General features: G+C 37.6%; 1 protein-coding gene across 2 annotated transcripts in view; it reads right to left on the bottom strand.

Moving 5' to 3' along the window:
- Nucleotides 1-21,590, bottom strand: part of COL21A1 (collagen type XXI alpha 1 chain) — a 203,008-nt gene that overhangs the window by 32,825 nt on the left and 148,593 nt on the right. For both annotated transcript variants that reach the window (XM_082347146.1, XM_082347145.1), the window contains one exon: nucleotides 1,218-1,262. In XM_082347146.1, the coding sequence (XP_082203272.1) occupies nucleotides 1,218-1,262 (45 nt within the window). The remainder of the gene's footprint in view (nucleotides 1-1,217; nucleotides 1,263-21,590) is intronic.

Below are 21,590 nucleotides of genomic sequence, written 5' to 3'. Positions count from 1 at the left end.
ATGTGAAATCTTTACAAATGAAAAAATGGAATCATGAATGATTACTAGGACTGAAGATAGAACAAGAGACTAGACTATCAAGAATAAAAAGATGTTATAGCACAGGGATGTATTTGTGTATATATATATATATATATATATATATATATATATATATATAAATGAATCACTTTGCTGTCCCTTGAAACTAACACAATGGTGTAAATCAACTATACTTCCATAAAAAAAGAATAAAAAGATGTTATCAAAATTTGAAATTCTAGAAATGAAAAATATGATCATTTAGATTTTTTTAAAAATCAATTGATGGTTTAAACAGCAGATTAGACATAGTAAAGGGAGAATAAATAGACTGGAAAATATATCCAAACAATTTAACCAGAATTTAAGAATCAAGGATATGGAAGTAAGCAATTTAGAGATGTAGAGGACAAAATTAGAAGGAATAAAATATGTCTAACTAGAATTCCAGAAAGAGGGAAGAGCAGAGGATGAAGAGAAGTAGCATGGAGATTAACAGCTCATGTCTTCCAGAGATAATGGAAATAATTCTACAGAGCCAGGAAGCAAACTAAATTCCCACCCGGCTGAATAAAGAGAAATCCATATCTAGATACATCGCAGTGAGTTTTAAGAACACTAAAAACAAATAAAATACCTTAAAAGAATCCCCAAAGAAGGGACAGATCACTTACAAAAGAATGATGATTAGAACAAGAGCAGATTTTTCAGTTAACCATGGAAGCCAGGAGATGACAGTAGAAAAATTTCAGTGTATTAAGAGGAAATAATCATCAGTCTTGAACTGTATACTCTACAAAATCCTCTCTCAAAAACAAGAGTAAAATAAACATACTGGTAGTTGAATAAAAACTGAAAGTTTATAACCAAAGTATTTGTACTAAAAGAATTTCTAAAAATACAGTTCAGGAAGTAGTACAATTATCCCAAAAGTATGGTCTAAGAGCACAAGATAGAAAGTAACTAAGTAGAATAGAAAGCATGTATGTAAATTCAAATTTATACTATCTGTATAAAACAACAACAAAAACTAATTGTAAGGTCAAAATAAGAGCTTCTGAAATTATATCATGTTTGAACCATTAACTGTTGCCATGAATGTGGTAAAATGTATTCTATGTGAAGAGACATCACCACTTTGCCCTTTTCATAATCAGATTCCAGGCCCAAATCTTTCAACTTTCATTAGTACTTACTTTTTGTCCCATTAATCCTTGGTTTCCAGGAAATCCTGGGATTCCCTAAAAAGAAATAAAGTAGATTTTTAATTTAAAAAATTTAGACTGTATCATTAAAGAAGAATAGGCCATAATTGGAGTTTTAACTTGTAAATAATGCAAATCATCAAACATATCTCTTGACTACATGAAACCACTATTTATATTAATCAAATTTTGGAAAAGAAAAATTTTATGAGATTTAATATTATATGAACATCTACTGATATTTAAAGTTTTAAATACAGGCTTTAAAAAAAAAGCTATGAAGATATTAATCTTGGCTCTTCTTTCAGACCAACATAAGTGATAAAATAAGAATATTTCATTTGAACACTTTCTTATGTTATTATAATGATTAATGCAAAAAGACTGTCAAATCATAGGAGTTCAGATTCAGTACAACAGTTCCAAAGGCCCTCATAGTCTCACAACCATAACTGAAAACTAATGAAACTAAATAATTTCCTCCAAATTGAGCCTTGAAACACCCAGGAACATAACTCCTTGTATAAGATATGGCAATCTTTCTCCTAATGATTCCCTTGCTGATAAAATCGTGGAGCATATGCAGACCAGTTTGTAGAGAGACAGAAAGAAAGAAATAGAGAACTCTTTCACATGGCTGAGCCCAAATGTATGAGTTCTCTAGCAAGATTCAGAGAAAATTAATGCTAATTGTCTGAATTTGAGAATGACGTGAGCACATTTAATAATGGGAAAGCAGTTCTATTGTCATTCACTGCATTTTCCAAAATGATCATTTATCACCCCGATCAAACAGTGATGGTACTAATTAATTTTTATTTCTTATTCATTTTTCTTAGCTCCTTTCTTGATGATACTTCAATTGAAATAATGAATAACATTTGTTTATATATATATATGTATTGACTTTGGCAGAAAAGGGATTTCAAAGGACCGGGAAAGTGGGCATCATCAGTATTTCTTTGAAAGCCCTCTGCATCTTCAGGGCTTTCAAAGAACAGCAGTGGTCCTCAGTAAATCAGGGCAACTAGATCAAGTATCTTCAACAACAGGGAAAGTCTGCCATTGTTTTGATTTTCATATTTTGACTATTAATACAATACTGGCCCATGTGGTAGCCACAATTACGGTGCAAGATATGGCACACAGTTCTAGTTTTAAGATCCAAACTTAAATGATAAATTGGAATTCAGTTTGATCCTATTTGGCTCAATTCGTTCACCATGGCACTACCTCCTTTGCAGAGAAAAGTTGCATGAGAGCAACGCCCATCAACAAGGGACTAACATACTGGTCGCTTTATAAACATACTAACTAGAGAATAACATAAAACGACGTAAAAATTTAAAGTAACATTATAAAACATGAGCACAGTATACCCTATCAGCACTCTAAACATAAAGCAAGAGTAAATAATTGAATTACGAGTATAAAAAAAACAGAGTGAAACGAATTGTATCCTTTCTAAAGCAGAAAATGCATACTCTCAACACAATCAAAGTCAATATTGTTCAAAATAAAGGCTTCCATTTCAATAGACCATGATTTGGCATGAAACCACCCAGAACCAACTCCCATTCAAATACACACTCATACAAACTCACCATAATGATTAAGTTCTGAATTTAAATAAAATTCAAATAAAATCTGTCTGTAGAATCTTATCAGATGCAAGGTGGCCATACATGGTTCTGCAGCTGTGTCAGTGCCATGTTGCTTGCCCCCAAGAATCTCTAAAGTGATCCTGCAATTGCCCCGATACCGTCAGACCTGAGAAGCTGAATTTCGTGCTGCACAGAACTCTTTGTTACTTAAGGTTTCAACCCTATTCAAGTTTCTATGCTCTTACACAATCTATATTAGTAGGAATTAGTTACTCCTGTTTTTGCAGCCAATCCCACTGTCAGCAAGGCTATATTCTCACTCTGGGGAAAAATAAAATTATGCCCAAGCAGTGCCCTGGCCTCACCTCCCAGCAGATCTTGAGAGCCACCCCCTCCCCCCCACCGAGGTCACTCCCTGAATTTGATTTAACACCTTTTATCTGAATAATTCTAATTCTGAGCATGGTCTGCATTAGGACATAGCCACAAATCTTACATTATTTCAACATATGCGATATTGAGAGTATTTGGGGGGAATCTCAGATTAGGAAGAAAAGATTCTTTTTCTTACTGCCTGTGTTCATAAGTTAGTAAAGCATGAATACACGTCATAGATATGAAAAAAAGTCATAATATCCTCTAGGTCCAACTATACCAAGAACTACTAAATACTTACTTTATAAATACCAAGTAAAAAATACATAAAACTATATAATATTAAAAAACAAAATGTAAAACTGATTTATAAAAGCAATTCTTGGCAAAACTAATATAATGCCATGAGCATGCATGGAATAAAAAACTGTTGAGAGAGAGGTTCACCAGAAGAACTGAAATCACTCATAGCTATATTAGTTAATAAAATTCTCCTAGACAATATTTTCCTGGGCTCCCAATACATTCATTGAAATTGACTAAACTTTGCCAATTTTACATTAGTAGAAATATTATTCAAAACCATTTGAAAGTTACCAGTTTGTTGATCCAAAAGTATTTAGCAACAATTACTTCATAGGGTAAATGTTTTTCCAAGCAAACTATTTTATATTTCATTTTCAGCCTGTGTGGTTTTGGGTTCAGGCAACTGTGAACATGTGTAAGTAAAGACAGAAGCAAGAATTTCATTTGGTGAGAATAAAGGGACATATTTCCTCCACTTCTGTGATTTCAGTTTGGGTTTGAGGAAGAGCAGAAAGTCAAATGGAAAATCTGTGTAATGTTGTGGTCAAAGAATGCTGACATGAAAAAATGTTCTAGAAGCTTCTCTGTAACCATTAAACCATTGTTGTGTAACAAAAAAGTCATTAAAAATAGAAATGCATAATTTAGAATAAAGGGTTTGGCCCCTATTTCCTAGAGACCACTTTATAATGAAGGAAATGTGTCTGTGATGCATTTAGAAAACACAGGATATCACTTTATACTTTTCCACATGCAATGGAATACTTTACTCGTGAAATTAGAGCATCTTGGATCAAATCTGCTGTTAAGTAATGCAATAATTTCAATGTGCTTAAAACAAATCTTATCAACTAATGGTATTTTTAAATAAAAAAATTTCAACCTTTCTACACAGTTGTAGAGATATTTAATATCATACAGTTGTCAAAATATTAGAAGCATATTATGTTTTCTTCTATTAAGAAGTGATTTGTTCATTATTAAAGATGCAATGAATACAAAACACATATGTTGAAAGTATCATTCTTATTAGCTACAAAGATTACAATCATTATTAATAAAGATCATAGTAGAGGCAGTTAAAAGTTTAGAGGCTGGAGTCAGCTAGCCAATTATCTCGTGCTGATCGACTCCAGGCCAGTTATTTAAATTGGAATCTCAGTGTCCCCATCTTATACATGGGGAAAAAATAATAGAACTTAGCTCTAGGGTTGTTACATTATATGAATTAGCTCTCGCAAGCACTTAGCTCAGTGCCGGGACTAAAATGAACAAATTTTCATGACTTTTCACAGCTCCTTCCTGACCTTTGAAAGTCACAAAATAGATGAAGTCAATTCTTTTTCATGTCTCAAAATTTGTCCTCCTCCATTTTGAGGATATCTTTTTTTTTTTTTAACATGTTTTTCCACCTTGCCTTTGTCTACTTCATTCCCCAAAGTTTACATTGTATTCAAGATGACTTTGGCAATCTTAGGCTTCCCACTGGGAGGCACCAACAGGTTTTCATTGCCCCTCATTCATTATCCTTGCCTCTTCATGTTTGGCTGACTTTGATTATAGAAAAATACTACTATGGGGTTCCAGGAGCAAGATGGAAAATTAGAAAGATCCTGAGCTCACCTCCTCTCGTGGACACACCAAAACCACAACTACATATGGAAGAACCATCTCTGAGAACAACCTGAAGATTAGCTTGACAGACCTTCTACAACTAAGAACAAAAAGAAAAGGCCACACATCGAGGGGCAGAGAAGCAGTCTAGTTAGAACCCACATCCCCATTGTGAAGACCCACAAGCAGGAGGGGTATCACAGCTGGAGAGGTGCCCCCGGGGAGTGAGGGGTGTGAGCCCCATGTCAGGTTTCCCAGCCTGAGGCCCTGCGCTGGGAAGATGAACCCCATAATGTCTGTCTTTTAAAACCAGTGGGGTGGGAGGTGGGAGAAGATGGCGGAAGAGTAAGACGCGGAGATCACCTTCCTTCCCACAGATACAGTAGAAATACATCTACACATGGAACTGCTCCTACAGAACACCCACTGAATGCTGGCAGAAAACGTCAGACCTCCCAAAAGGCAAGAAACTCCCCCCGTACTTGGGTAGGGCAAAAGAAAAAAGAAATAACAGAGACAAAAGAATAGGGACGGCACCTGCACCAGTGGGAGGGAGCTGTGAAGGAGGAAAGATTTCCACGCACTAGGAAGGACCTTCGCGGGCAGAGACTGCGGGTGGCAGAGGGGGGAAGCTTTGGAGCCACGGAGGAGAGCGCAGCAACAGGGTTGCTGAGGGCAAAGCGGAGAGATTCCCGCACGGAGGCTCGGCGCCGAGCAGCACTCACCAGCCCCAGAGGCTCCTCTGCTCACCCGCCGGGGCGGGCGGGGCTGGGACCTGAGGCTCGGGCTTCAGTCGGATCCCAGGGAGAGGGCTGGGGTTGGCGGCATGAACACAGCCTGAAGGGGTTAGTGCACCACAGCTAGCCAGGAGGGAGTCCGGGATAAAGTCTGCAGCTGCCAAAGAGGCAAGAGACTTTTTCTTCCCTGTTTCCTGGTGCGCGAGGAGAGGGGATTCAGAGTGCCGCCTAAACGAACTTCAGAGACGGGCGCGAGCCGTGGCTATCAGCGCGGACCCCACAGCAACAGGGGCGCAGAGGAAAAAGCGGAGAGACTCCCGCACAGAGGATCGGCGCCGAGCAGCATTCACCAGCCCGAGAGGCTTGTCTGCTCAGCCGCCGGGGCGGGCGGGGCTGGGAGCTGAGGCTCGGGCTTCGGTTGGATCCCAGGGAGAGGGCTGGGGTTGGCGGTGTGAACACAGCCTGAAGGGGTTAGCGCACCACAGCTGGCTGGGAGGGAGACCTGGAAAAAGTCTGCAGCTGCCGAAGAGGCAAGAGTCTTTTTCTTGCTTCTTTGTTTCGTGGCGCGCAAGGAGAGGGTATTCAGAGCGCCGCCTAAATGAACTCCAGAGACTGGCGTGAGCCGCGGCTATCAGCGCGGACCCCAGAGGCGGGCGCGAGCCGCGGCTAACAGCGCAGAATCCAGAGACATGCGTGAGCCGCGGTTATCAGCGCGGACCCCAGAGACGGGCGTGAGACACTGGGGCTGCTGCTGCCGCCTCCAAAAATCCTGTGTACGAGCACAGGTCACTCTCCACACCGCCCCTCCTGGGAGCCTGTGCAGCCCGCCACTGCCAGGGGCCCATGATCCAGGGACAACTTCCCTGGGAGAACGCACTGCGAGCCTCAGGCTGGTGCAACGTCACGCCGGCCTCTGACGCTGCAGGCTCGCCCCGCCTCCTCCGTACCCCTCCCTCCCCGCGGCCTGGGTGAGCCAGAGCCCCCGAAGCAGCTGCTCCTTTAGCCCCGTCCTGTCTGGGCGGGGAACAGACACCCTCAGGCGACCTACATGCAGAGGCGGGTCCAAATCCAAAGCTGAACCCCGGGAGCTATGCGAACAGAGAAGAGAAGGGGAAATCTCTCCCAGTAGCATCAGAAGCAGTGGATTAAAACTCCACAAACAACTTGATGTGCCTGCATCTGTTGAATACCTGAATAGACAACGAATCATCCCAAATTCAGGAGGTGGACTTTGGGAGCAGGATATATTAATTTTTCCCCTTTTCCTTTTTTTGTGAGTGTATATGTATATGCTTCTGGGTGAGATTTTGTCTGTATAGCTTTGCTTTATAATAGCTTTATTTTACTTCACTATATTATAGACTCTTTCTTTCTTTCTTTCTTTCTATTTTTTCTCCCTTTTACTCTGAGTCGTGTGGACGAAAGGCTCTTGGTGCTCCAGTCAGGCATCAGGGCCGTACCTCTGAGGTGGGAGAGCCAACTTCGGGACACTGGTCCACAAGAGACCTCCCAGCTCCACGTAATACCAAACGGCAAAAATCTCTCAGAGATCTCCATCTCAACATCAAGACTCAGCATCACTCAATGACCAGCAAGCTACAGTGCTGAACACCCTATGCCAAACAACTAGCAAGACAGGAACACAGCCCCATCCATTAGCAGAGAGGCTGCCTAAAATCATAATAAGGCCACAGACCCCCCAAAATACACCACCAGACGTGGACGTGCCCACCAGAAAGACAAGATCCAGCCTCATCCACCAGAACTCAGGCACTAGTTCCCTCCACCAGGAAGCCTACACAACCCACTGAACCAACCTTAGCCACTGGGGACAGATATCAAAAACAACAGGAACTACGAACCTGCAGCCTGTGAAAAGGAGACCCCAAACACAGTAAGATAAGCAAAATGAGACAACAGAAAAACACACAGCAGATGAAGGAGCAGGGTCAAAACACACCAGACCTAACAAATGAAGAGGAAATAGGTAGTCTACCTGAAAAAGAATTCAGAATAATGATAGTAAGGAAGATCCAAAATCTTGGAAATAGAATAGACAAAATGCAAGAAGCATTTAACAAGGACGTAGAAGAACTAAAGAGGAATCAAGCAATGATGAAAAACACAATAAATGAAATTAAAAATACTCTAGATGGGATCAATAGCAGAATAACTGAGGCAGAAGAAAGGATAAGTGACCTGGAAGATAAAATGGTGGAAATAACTACTGCAGAGCAGGATAAAGAAAAAAGAATGAAAAGAACTGAGGACAGTCTCAGAGACCTCTGGGACAGCATTAAACGCACCAACATTCGAATTATAGGGGTCCCAGAAGAAGAAGAGAAAAAGAAAGGGACTGAGAAAATATTTGAAGAGATTATAGTTGAAAACTTCCCTAATATGGGAAAGGAAATAGTTAATCAAGTCCTGGAAGCACAGAGAGTCCCATACAGGATAAACCCAAGGAGAAACATGCCAAGACACATATTAATCAAACGGTCAAAAATTAAATACAAGGAAAACATATTAAAAGCAACAAGGGAAAAACAACAAATAACACACAAGGGAATCCCCATAAGGTTAACATCTGATCTTTCAGCAGAAACTCTGCAAGCCAGAAGGGAGTGGCAGGATATACTTAAAGTGATGAAGGAGATAAACCTACAACCAAGATTACTCTACCTAGCAAGGATCTCATTCAGATGTGATGGAGAAATTAAAACCTTTACAGACAAGCAAAAGCTGAGAGAGTTCAGCACCACCAAACCAGCTTTACAACAAATGCTAAAGGAACTTCTCTAGGCAAGAAACACAAGAGAAGGAAAACACCTACAATAACAAACCCAAAACATTTAAGAAAATGGGAATAGGAACATACCTATCGATAATTACCTTGAATGTAAATGGATTAAATGCTCCCACCAAAAGACACAGGCTGGCTGAATGGATACAAAAACAAGACCCATATATATGCTGTCTACAAGAGACCCACTTCAGACCTAGAGACACACACAGACTGAAAGTGAGGGGATGGAAAAAGATATTCCATGCAAATGGAAATCAAAAGAAAGCTGGAGTAGCAATTCTCATATCAGACAAAATAGACTTTAAAATAAAGACTATTACAAGAGACAAAGAAGGACACTATATAATGATCAAGGGATCGATCCAAGAGGAAGGTATAACAATTGTAAATATTTATGCACCCAACATAGGAGCACCTCAATACATAAGGCAAATACTAACAGCCATAAAAGGGGAAATCGACAGCAACACAATCATAGTAGGGGACTTTAACACCCCACTTTCACCAATGGACAGATCATCCAAAATGAAAATAAATAAGGAAACACAAGCTTTAAATGATACATTAAACAAGATGGACTTAATTGATATTTATAGGACATTCCACCCCAAAACAACAGAATACACATTTTTCTCAAGTGCTCATGGAACATTCTCCAGGATAGATCATATCTTGGGTCACAAATCAAGCCTTGGTAAATTTAAGAAAATTGAAATCGTATCAAGTATCTTTTCCGACCACAACGCTATGAGACTAGATATCAATTACAGGAAAAGATCTGTAAAAAATACAAACACATGGAGGCTACACAATACACTACTTAATAACGAAGTGATCACTGAAGAAATCAAAGGGGAAATCAAAAAATACGTAGAAAGAAATGACAATGGAGATACGACGACCCAAAACCTATGGGACGCAGCAAAAGCAGTGCTAAGAGGGAAGTTTATAGCAATACAAGCCTACCTCAAGAAACAGGAAACATCTCGAATAAACAACCTAACCTTGCACCTAAAGCAATTAGAGAAAGAGGAACAAAAAACCCCCAAAGCCAGCAAAAGGAAAGAAATCATAAAGATTAGGTCAGAAAGAAATGAAGGAAACAATAGCAAAAATCAATGAAACTAAAAGCTGGTTCTTTGAGAAGATAAACAAAATTGATAAACCATTAGCCAGACTCATCAAGAGAAAAAGGGAGAAGACTCAAATCAATAGAATTAGAAACGAAAAAGGAGAAGTAACCACTGACACTGCAGAAATACAAACGATCATGAGAGATTACTACAAGCAACTCTATGCCAATAAAATGGACAACCTGGAAGAAATGGACAGATTCTTAGAAATGCACAAACTGCCGAGACTGAACCAGGAAGAAATAGAAAATATGAACAGACCAATCACAAGCACTGAAATTGAAACTGTGATTAAAAACCTTCCAACAAACAAAAGCCCAGGACCAGATGGCTTCACAGGCGAATTCTATCAAACATTTAGAGAAGAGCTAACACCTATCCTTCTCAAACTCTTCCAAAATACTGCAGAGGGAGGAACACTCCCAAACTCATTCTACGAGGCCACCATCACCCTGATACCAAAACCAGACAAAGATGTCACAAAGAAAGAAAACTACAGGCCAATATCACTGATGAACATAGATGCAAAAATCCTCAACAAAATACTAGCAAACAGAATCCAACAGCACAGTAAAAGGATCATACACCATGATCAAGTGGCGTTTATCCCAGGAATGCAAGGATTCTTCAACATATGCAAATCAATCAATGTGATACACCATATTAACAAATTGAAGGAGAAAAACCATATGATCATCTCAATAGATGCAGAGAAAGCTTTCGACAAAATTCAACACCCATTTATGATAAAAGCCCTGCAGAAAGTAGGCATAGAGGGAACTTTCCTCAACATAATGAAGGCCATATATGACAAACCCACAGCCAACATTGTCCTCAATGGTGAAAAACTGAAACCATTTCCACTAAGATCAGGAACAAGACAAGGTTGCCCACTCTCACCACTATTATTCAACATAGTTTTGGAAGTGTTAGCCACAGCAATCAGAGAAGACAAAGAAATAAAAGGAATCCAAATTGGAAAAGAAGAAGTAAAGCTGTCACTATTTGCAGATGACATGATACTATACATAGAGAATCCTAAAGATGCTACCAGAAAACTCCTAGAGCTAATCAATGAATTTGGTAAAGTAGCAGGATACAAAATTAATGCACAGAAATCTCTTGCATTTCTATACACTAATGACGAAAAATCTGAAAGTGAAATTAAGAAAACAGTCCCGTTTACCATTGCAACAAAAAGAATAAAATATCTAGGAATAAACCTACCTAAGGAGACAAAAGACCTGTATGCAGAAAATTATAAGACACTGATGAAAGAAATTAAAGATGATACAAATAGATGGAGAGATATACCATGTTCCTGGATTGGAAGAATCAACATTGTGAAAATGACTCTACTACCCAAAGCAATCTACAGATTCAATGCAATCCCTATCAAACTACCACTGGCATTTTTCACAGAGCTAGAACAAAAAATTTCACAATTTGTATGGAAACACAAAAGACCGCGAATAGCCAAAGCAATCTTGAGAATGAAAAATGGAGCTGGGGGAATCAGGCTCCCTGACTTCAGACTATATTACAAAGCTTCAGTAATCAAGACAGTTTGGTACTGGCACAAAAACAGAAATATAGATCAATGGAACAGGATAGAAAGCCCAAAGATAATCCCATGCACATATGGTCACCTTATCTTTGATAAAGGAGGCAAGCATATACAGTGGAGAATAGACAGCCTCTTCAATAAGTGGTGCTGGGAAAATTGGACAGCTACATGTAAAAGTATGAAATTAGAACACTCCCTGACACCATGCACAAAAATAAACTCAAAATGGATTAAACACCTAAGTGTAAGGGCAGACACTATCAAACTCTTAGAGGAAAACATAGGCAGAACACTCTATGACATACATCACAGCAAGATTCTTTTTGACCCAGCTCCCAGAGAAATGGAAATAAGAACACAAATAAACAAATGGGACCTAATGAAACTTAAAAGCTTTTGCACAGCAAAGGAAACCATAAACAAGACCAAAAGACAACCATCAGAATGGGAGAAAATATTTGCAAATGAAGCAACTGACAAAGGATTAATCTCCAAGATTTACAAGCAGCTCATGCAGCTCAATAACAAAAAAAACGAACAACCCAATCCAAAAATGGGCAGAAGACCTAAACAGACATTTCTCCAAAGAAGATATACAGATGGCCTACAGACACATGAAAGAATGCTCAACATCATTAATCATTAGAGAAATGCAAATCAAAACTACAATGAGATATCATCTCACACCGGTCAGAATGGCCATCATCAAAAAATCTAGAAACAATAAATGCTGGAGAGCGTGTGGAGGAAAGGGAACACTCTTGCACTGTTGGTGGGAATGTAAATTGATACAGCCACTATGGAGAACAGTATGGAGGTTCCTTAAAAAACTACAAATAGAACTACCATACGACCCAGCAATCCCACTACTGGGCATATACCCTGAGAAAACCATAGGTCAAAAAGAGTCATGTACCAAAATGTTCATTGCAGCTCTATTTACAATAGCCAGGACATGGAAGCAACCTAAATGTCCATCGACAGATGAATGGATAAAGAAGATGTGGCACATATATACAATGGAATATTACTCAGCCATAAAAAGAAATGAAATGGAGGTATTTGTAATGAGGTGGATGGAGTTAGAGTCTGTCATACAGAGTGAAGTAAGTCAGAAAGAGAAAAACAAATACAGTATGCTAACACATATATATGAAATCTAAGGAAAAAAAAAAAAAAAGGCCATGAAGAACTTAGTGGCAAGATGGGAATAAAGACACAGACCTACTAGAGAATGGACTTGAGGATATGGGGAGGGGGTGGGGTGAGATGTGACAGGGTAAGAGAGTGTCATGGACATATATACACTACCAAATGTAAAATAGATAGCTAGTGGGAAGCAGCTGCATAGCACAGGGAGATCAGCTCGGTGCTTTGTGACCACCTAGAGGGGTGGGATGGGGAGGGTGGGAGGGAGGGAGATGCAAGAGGGAAGAGAAATGGGAACATATTGTATATGTATAACTGATTCACTTTGTTATAAAGCAGAAGCTAACACACTATTGTAAGGCAATTATACTTCAATAAAGATGTTTAAAAAAAAAAAAAAAACAGTGGGGTTACACTCACTCCAAATCCTAGCACAGACACAGCAGCTTTAAAAGTATCTGGGTCATAGGAGAAGGAGGTTCACTGACTAATTTTATGGCAGGTGCTGGAAGGACAGGGATCTGGTCGAACTTGCTCTGGGGACAGAAGCACTGAGAGGCATCATTCTTTTTTACTCTCCTTCTACCTAGCTGTCCTGGGGGTGGTGGGCACTACTTTTGTCATTCTCCATCAACCTAGCTAACACCATGTGTCCCAGCCCAGCATTCCCCAGAGTACCTGCCCAGGTTAGCTCCTTTAAAGCAGCTCCCACCCCATCATACCCAGCAGACTGCCCCAGCTCCCCTCCAAAGCAGCTCCTGCTCCTGGGGGCCAGCCCTGCACACCAGGGTGCCTGCAGCAATCACAGCTCAATCACAACAAGAGGGCACATGTGACCCACACAGGGGATACTCTAGGAGCACCTGGCTCTGGTGAACAGAGGGGACTGCACCACTGGGCCCCATGGGACGTTTTGTACATAAGACCACTCTTTCAAGACAAGAAGATGTAGCTGTTATACCTAATACATAGAAACAGACATAGAGATTTAGGTAAAATGAAGAGATGAAGGAATACCTTCCACATGAAAGAAGAAGACATAACCTCAGAAAAAGAACTAAATGAAATAGAGATAAGCAATTTACCAGATAAAGTGTTCAAAGTAATAGTCTTAAAGCTGCTCATTGAACTCTGGAGAAGAATGGTTGAACTCAGTGACAACTTCAATAAAGAGACAGAAAACATAAAAAAGAACCAATCAGAACAGAAGAATACAATAACTGAAGTGAAAAATATACTAGAGGGAATCAACAGCAGATTAGAGGATGCAGAAGAATCAGTGATCTGGAAGACAAGGTAGTGGAAATCACCCAATAGGAACAGCAAAAAAGAAACACACACACACACATGCACACACACACACACACACACACACACACACATGAGGATAGTTTAAGGGGTCTCTGGGACACCATCAAGCATACTAGCATTTGCATTATAAGGGTTCCAGAAGGGGAAGAGAGAGAGAAATGGATAGAGAATATATTCAAAAAAATAATGGCTGAAAATTTCCCTCATCTGGCAAAGGAAAGAGACACCAAGTCCAGGAAGCACAGAGAGTCACAAACAAGATGAATCCAATGACACATTATAATTAAGATATCAAAAATTAAAGAGAGCATCTTAAAAGCAGCAAGAGAAAAGCAAATAGTTACACACAAGGGGATCTCCATAATACTATCAGCTTTTACAACAGAAACTTTACAGGTCAGAAAGGTCTGGCACAATATATTCAAAGTACTGAAAGGAAAAAAACTTACTACCAAGAATACTCTACCCTGCCAGGTTATCATTCAGAAATGAAGGCGAGATAAAGAGTTTCCAGACAAGTGAAAGCTAACGGAGTTCATCACCACTAAATCAACCTTACAAGAAATGCTAAAGGGACTTCTTTAAATAGAAAAAAAAAAGGTCATCACTAGAAACAAGAAAATTATGAAAGAAAAAAATTCTCACTGTTAAAGGCAAACATAGTAAAGGTAGTAGATCAACCGACTATAAAGCTAGTATGAATTTTAAAGACAAAAGCAGTGAAATCATAATATCTAAAATAGTTAAGTGATACACAAAATAAAAAGATGTAAAATATGACATCAAAAACATAAAACATGGTTGGGGGAGTAAAAATGTAGTGCTTTTGGAATGTGCCCCAACTTAAGCAACCATCAACTTAAAATAGACTGCTATATACATAGGTTTTTATATATGAACTTCATGGTAAATACAAACCAAAAACCTGTAAGAGATACACAGAAAATAAAGAGAAATGCAAACATAACACTAAAGAAAGCCATCAAATCAAAAGGGAAGAGACAAGAGAGAAAGAAACAGAGAAGAACTATAAAAACAACCAGAAAACAATTAACCAAATGGCAATAAGTATACCTATCAATAATTACTTTAAATGTAAATGAACAAATGTTCCTATGTCTACAAAGTGGTTATAGAAGGAACATATCTTAACATAAGAAAGGCCATATATGACAAACCCACAGCTAGCATCATACTCAAAGTGAAAAGCTGAAAGCTTTTCCTGTAAGATCGGGGATAAGACAAGGATCCCCAGTCTCTCCACTTTTTTTCAATATAGTACTGGAAGTCCAATTAGATAAGAAAAAGAGAAAAAAGTATACAAATTGGAAGAGAAGTAAAACTGTCACTATTTGCAGATGACATACTATATATGGAAAACCCTAAATCTCCACTGAAAAACAATTAGAACTCATCAATGAATTCAGTAAAGTTGCAGGATACAAAATTACTATACGGTTACCTTGAGGAACACTGGATTGAACTGCACAGGTACACTTATATGAAGATTTTTTTCAATAGTAAGTACTACATGATCTGCAGTTGGCCAAATCCAAGGATGTGGAACTCGGATACAGATACAAAGGAACTGAGTATATAGAGGGCCAACTAAAAGTTATATGCAGATTTATTTTTTAATTATTAGCACCTTTAATTATTATTTATTTATTTATTTATTTTGGCTGTGTTGGGTCTTTGTTTCTGTGCGAGGGCTTCCTCTAGCTGCGGCAAGCGGGGGCCACTCTTCATCGTGGTGCACGGGCCTCTCACTATCGTGGCCTCTCTTGTTGCGGAGCACAGGCTCCAGACGTGCAGGCTCAGTAGTTGTGGCTCACGGGCCTAGTTGCTCCACGGCTTGTGGGATCTTCCCAGACCAGGGCTCGAACCCGTGTCCCCTGCATTAGCAGTTAGATTCTCAACCACTGTGCCACCAGGAAAGCCCTATATGCAGATTTTTGACTGTGTGGAGTGTTGGTGCTCCTAATTCCCTCATTATTTAAGGGTCAACTGTACAGAAATCTGTTGAATTTCTTTATACTAATAAAGAACTAGCAGAAACAGAAATTAAGAAAACAATCCCATTTACAATTGCATCAAAAAGAATAAAATACCTAGGAATAATTTTAACCAAGGAAGTGAAAGACCTGTACTCTGAAAACTGTAAGGCATTAGGGAAAGAAATTGAAGATGATACAAATAAGTGGAAAGATATACCATGCTCACGGTTGGAAGAATTAATATTGTTAAAATGTCCATACTATCCAAAGAAATCTACAGATTCAATGCAATCTCTAAGAAAATATCAAAAGGCCTTTCTCATAGAACCTGAACAAATAAACCTAAAATGTACATAGAACCACAAAAGACCCCGAATAGCTGAAGCAATCTTAAGAAAGAAGAGCAAAGCTGGAGGTATCATGCTCCCTGATTTCAAACTGTACTGGAAAGCTATGGTAATCATAACAGTGTGGTACTGGCACAAAAGAGCCCAGAAAGAAACCCACACTTACATGGTCAATTAATTTACAACTCAGGAGTAAAGAATATAGTGGGGAAAAGAAAGCCTCTACAATAATTGATATTGGGAAAACTGTACAGCTACATGAAAAATAATCAAAGTGGACCACTTTTTTACACCATGAATTTGAAACGGATTAAAGACTTAAATGTAAGACCTGAAACCATAAAACTCCTAGAAGAAAACAAAAGCAGTAAGCTCTTTGACACTGGTCCTGGCAATTTTTTGGACCTGTCTCCTCAAGTAAGTGCAACAAAAGCAAAAATAAACAAATGAGACTATATCAAACTAAAAAGCTTTTGCACAGAAGGAAACCATCAACAAAATGAAAATGTCACCTACTGAATGGGAGAAGATATTTGCAAATTATATATGTGATAAGGGGTTAATATCCAAAATATACAAAGGACTCATACAACTCAACATCAAAAAAGTAAATAATGCAATTAAAAAATTGGAAGAGGACCTGAATAGACATTTTTCCAAGAAAGACCAACAGACACATAAAAAGATGCTCAACATCACTAAACATCAGGGAAATGCAAATCAAAATCATAGTGAGGTATCATTTCACACCTGTCGGAATGGCTATTACAAAAAAGACAAAAAATAACAACTGTTGGTAAGGATGTGGAGAAAGGGGAACCCTTGTGCACTGTTGGTGGGAACGTAAATTGGTGCACCCACCATGGAGAAGAGTATGGAGGTTCCTCAAAAAATTAAAAATAGATTACTATATGATCCAGCACTTCTATTTCTGGGTATTTATCCAAAGAAAACAAAAACACTAATTTGGAAAGATATATGCATCCCTATGTTCACAGCAGCATTATTTACAACAGCCAAGATGTGGAAGCAACCTAAGTGCCCATAAATAGATGAATGGATAAAGAAGTTGTGGTATGTGTACACAATGGAATATTACTCAGCTACAAGCAAAGAATGGAATCTTGCCATTTGCAACAACATAGATGGACCTGGAGAGTATTATGCTAAAGTGAAATAAGTCAGACAGAGAAAGACAAATATCATATGATTTCACTTATACAAGGAATCTTAAAACAAAACAAATGAACAAACTAAACAAAACATTAAAAGTCTCATAGATAACAAAGAACAAAGTGGTGGTCAGCAGAGGGGAGAGGTGGGGTGCTGAGCAAAATAGGTGAAGGGGATTAAGGGTCCCAAACTTTGAGTTATAAAATAAATAAACCACAGGGATGTGGGGATGTATTGTACAGCACAGGGGATATAGTCAATAATGTTGTAATAACTTGGCATGGTGACGAATGGTTATTAGACTTATTGTGGTTATCAACTCATAATGTACATAAATGTCTAATAGTAATATAGTATAGTGATATTGTACACCTGAAACTAATGTAATATTCCATGTCAACTATACTTCATTTTTTAAAAGGGAAAAAATACTATAATAACTTTTGCTTTTTAAACATCGTAAGTATATTTCATTACTATTTTTTCAGAAAGAAATATGGCTAAAAGCTTCAAACATGTAAGTCCACAATGTTTTCCAATTTTTTAAAATTCCACACTAACTGACAGATCATCATGAATGATGTACAAAAGACTATTTTGTGGTAAGATAACTCTAAAGAGAAGTAATTCAAAATCATAGCTGCCAGACCAAAAAGAAACCAATATACAAGTACTTGCAATAAACCCTTAATAAGGAAATTACCAGTTTTACTACTCCCTTTAATACTTTAATACAGTTTTACTACCTCCTTTCATCTTTAAGGGGAAAAAAGTAACCTAAGTAATAATGGGTGAATTTATTCTCCCCAGCCTACAGACCAGGACTCACATGGGACTGGACCCAAATTACCCAAAGATAAATAATTTTAATAGAAAATGCCTTGGTAAATATTTTTGATCTACTTGTGTTTATAGACAACAGAAATACCACCAGTTTGACATAGTAAGTTACAGAATGAGACCAGGGCTATCATAGGAAGGAAGACTACCTGGGAGCCCATGTAAAGTTGTTTCATGTTACTTGCATTTCTCTTTTGCACCTAAAGACATCTCTACATTTTTTTTTCTTTTTAAATTTTTATTAGAATGTAGTTGATTTACAATGTTGTGTTAATTTCAGGTGTACAGCAAAGTGAAGATACACATATGTGTGTGTGTGTGTGTATATATATATGTGTGTGTATATATATATATATATATATATATATATATATTATTTTTCAGATTATTTTCCCATACAGGTTATTACAGAATATTGAGTAGAGTTCCCTGTGCTATACAGTAGGTCCCTCCTTGTTAGTTATTTATTTTATATACAGTAGTGTGTCTATGTTAATCCCAATCTCCTATTTTTTTTAAAGCCAAGAAGATATTCTAACCAATTTTGCTGTTGTAAAAATATCATTTTTCAAGGCAAGAAAAAAAGAAAAATGTTTAGCAAATTAAAATAACATACCTGAAAACCCAGAGGATGTGGGGAAGAGGAATGAGAGTGCCAGGGACAGAATCAGCACTGCCACATAGTGGTAAAGTCACATAACTGCCCTGAACCCCCAAATCTGGGAAAGTAACTTACCCCTCTACATCGGTCAACCGAGATCAAGCATGTAAAGTACTTTAGTGAGTTAAAGGAACATATGCATGTAGATGTATATAAAACTGAAAAACAATTCCACTTGAAAAAAAAACTCCAAAATCATACCAGAGTTGTTCTAAAGTGAGCTTTGACCCTCTGAAAATCTGAGAAGTGCAGACTATACTTTTGGGTCCATGGAATGTTACTGTATAACTCAAAACAAATCATGGTGAATTTCTCCTTAAGGAGAAAACTGAAAATGGATGCTTCAAAGACGTTTCTAGCTGACTCAATGACTAAGTAGAAGTTGTACACCATTTTTCAGAGAAATCTGCAAATTGTTTTAAGTTTTTTGCAATTTCACATGTGATAGAAGTCACCAAATAAAAATATTTTAAATCACCAAATCAAAGGTGAAGCTAGTTTGATGAAGAAAACAAACAGATGAATTTTTAACCTTAGTTAATTTATATGGTAAAAAGTAAATAACTAATTATTTGAAAATTGTATCTAATTTGCTATCTTCTATAACCTCATATTTTTGAATTATGTCTATCTATACTGTTACATCTATATCACTGTATTTTTCATTGTGTAACTCAGCCCATCATGAATCTTATGTTTATGTAATACATATCCCCATTTTTCCTATTGAAAAATAATGAGATGATAGATTCACTAAAGGAAAAAAATTTAAGGGACTCATATTACTTTTCTATTAACCCATGACAAATTACCACAACACACATTTATTATCTTACAGTTCTGTAGGTCACAAGTCCAGCACGGAGCTAAATTCAAGGAGTTGGCAAGGCTGCACAGCTTTCTGAAGTCTCTAGGGAAGAATCTATTTCCTGTCCATTCAGGTTACTGGCAGGATTTAATTCCTTGCAGTTGAAGGGACCAAAGTCTCCATTTTCTTGAAGGCTGCAAGCAGAGCTCCATTCCCAGCTTCTGGAGGCATCCACATTCCTTGGTTCATGGCCCCTTCCTCCATCTTCAACACCAGCAATGGCCGGTCAGGTCCTTCTCAAGTTGAATGTTTTTGACCCGTTCCTCATTCAGCTTCTTCCACGTTTAATTAGTCATGAATAGTTTGGGTCCATAGATAATCCAAGATAATATCCTCCTCTCAAGGTCATTAACCTTAATTATATCTGCAATGTTCATTTACCATAGAGGGTAACATATTCACATGCTCCAGGGTTCCAGGGATTATGATATGGATATTTTTGGGGGGAGGGGGAGACATTATATTCCCTACCACAGAAATATTACCTGATATCCTAGGACCAGATAGTTTCCATGTTATTTAAACTTATCCAGGGCATTAAAAAAGATGGAGCTCATCGAAATCCAAATTATGAGGCCACCATAACCCTAATAACAAAACCAGTCAAGAATAATACCTAAAAAAGAAATCTACAAGCTAAACTAATTTGTTAATACAAATGCAAATGGATTTACTATAATGTTAGTAAATCAAATATAGCAGCATATGAACAAAAGTAAAGCATGATTAAATAGGGCTTGTTTCAGGATGCAATGAGTGTTGAACATCAAGAAATATATCCAATTAATATGTTATGTTCATGCAAGTTACTATATTAATAATTTAGAGGAAGAACACTATACAATCTTCTCAAAAGATACTAAAAATGCATTTTGTAAAATTTATCATGCATTATTTAGTGAAAACTCTTACTAATCTAACATTAGAACTTTGTAAACCTGAATCTGAATCAATCAGAAACCAATTGTAAACATCATACTTGATGAAACACTAGACATTCCTGCTTAAAATCAGGAATAAAGCATAGGCTATATTTTGAAGTTGTAAATTCGACTTACAGGAATACTTCCTTCCCAAAAATATTGCATAAACTTTTTTATGCAATAAAACCCTAACCCTAACTCTAAAAGAAGAAAATTTGGGGGCTGACTGTGGCCTCAGGCAAGGAAAACATAAGTGACATCAATAGAAGTTGAATGAATTGCATCCATGCTTAAACAAAATGAGATGAGATTGATTTTATACTCTCTTTTATAACCAGATAGGGTAGAATGTCCATAATATTGTGAAGTTAAAGTTTCAAAAGACACAATTTTTTATTTTAAAAACGTGTGCTTTATGTAGTTTTTAAAAATATTTTCAAATTTACTTCTAATATTCTTTCATTGCATATGCAAAGAAAAAGTTTAGAAAGAATCTCTTTGAATGAGTAACAGTTATTGTCTTTGGTGATGGGAATAGGATTTGGGTAGGTGAAGGCAGATTTTCAAACTTACAACACAACTTCTTTATTTTTTGCCCATTTAAGACCAGTTAAATACATAAAAATGTATAATAAATAATATAATGAATAAAAAGAATAAATATAACTATAGAATAAAATATGATTAAAATGTACAATAAATAATAACCTGTAAAATTTTTATCTTTCAAAAAATTCTCAGAAAAAATTCTAAGATTTTTTTTCCTCACACTTAAGTCATCCAAGAAATTATTGTTAAACATCAGTCTTTCAAGTTTTTTCATGGTTGTGGCTATCATTTGCTTAAAAGAAAAATAACAAAAAATCTAAAACAACAAGCAAGAAGTATACTGCAAGCTGGAAGATCAATGCTGGAAGCCTCTTAACATGACTCACACTTGTGACCTCAGAGAC

Source organism: Balaenoptera borealis (genome assembly GCF_965194805.1).
Source record: "Balaenoptera borealis genome assembly, chromosome: 12".
Taxonomy (NCBI): Eukaryota; Metazoa; Chordata; class Mammalia; order Artiodactyla; family Balaenopteridae; genus Balaenoptera; species Balaenoptera borealis.
The sequence above is the reverse complement of the archived record's forward strand: the minus strand, read 5'-3'. Positions and strand labels throughout refer to the sequence as shown.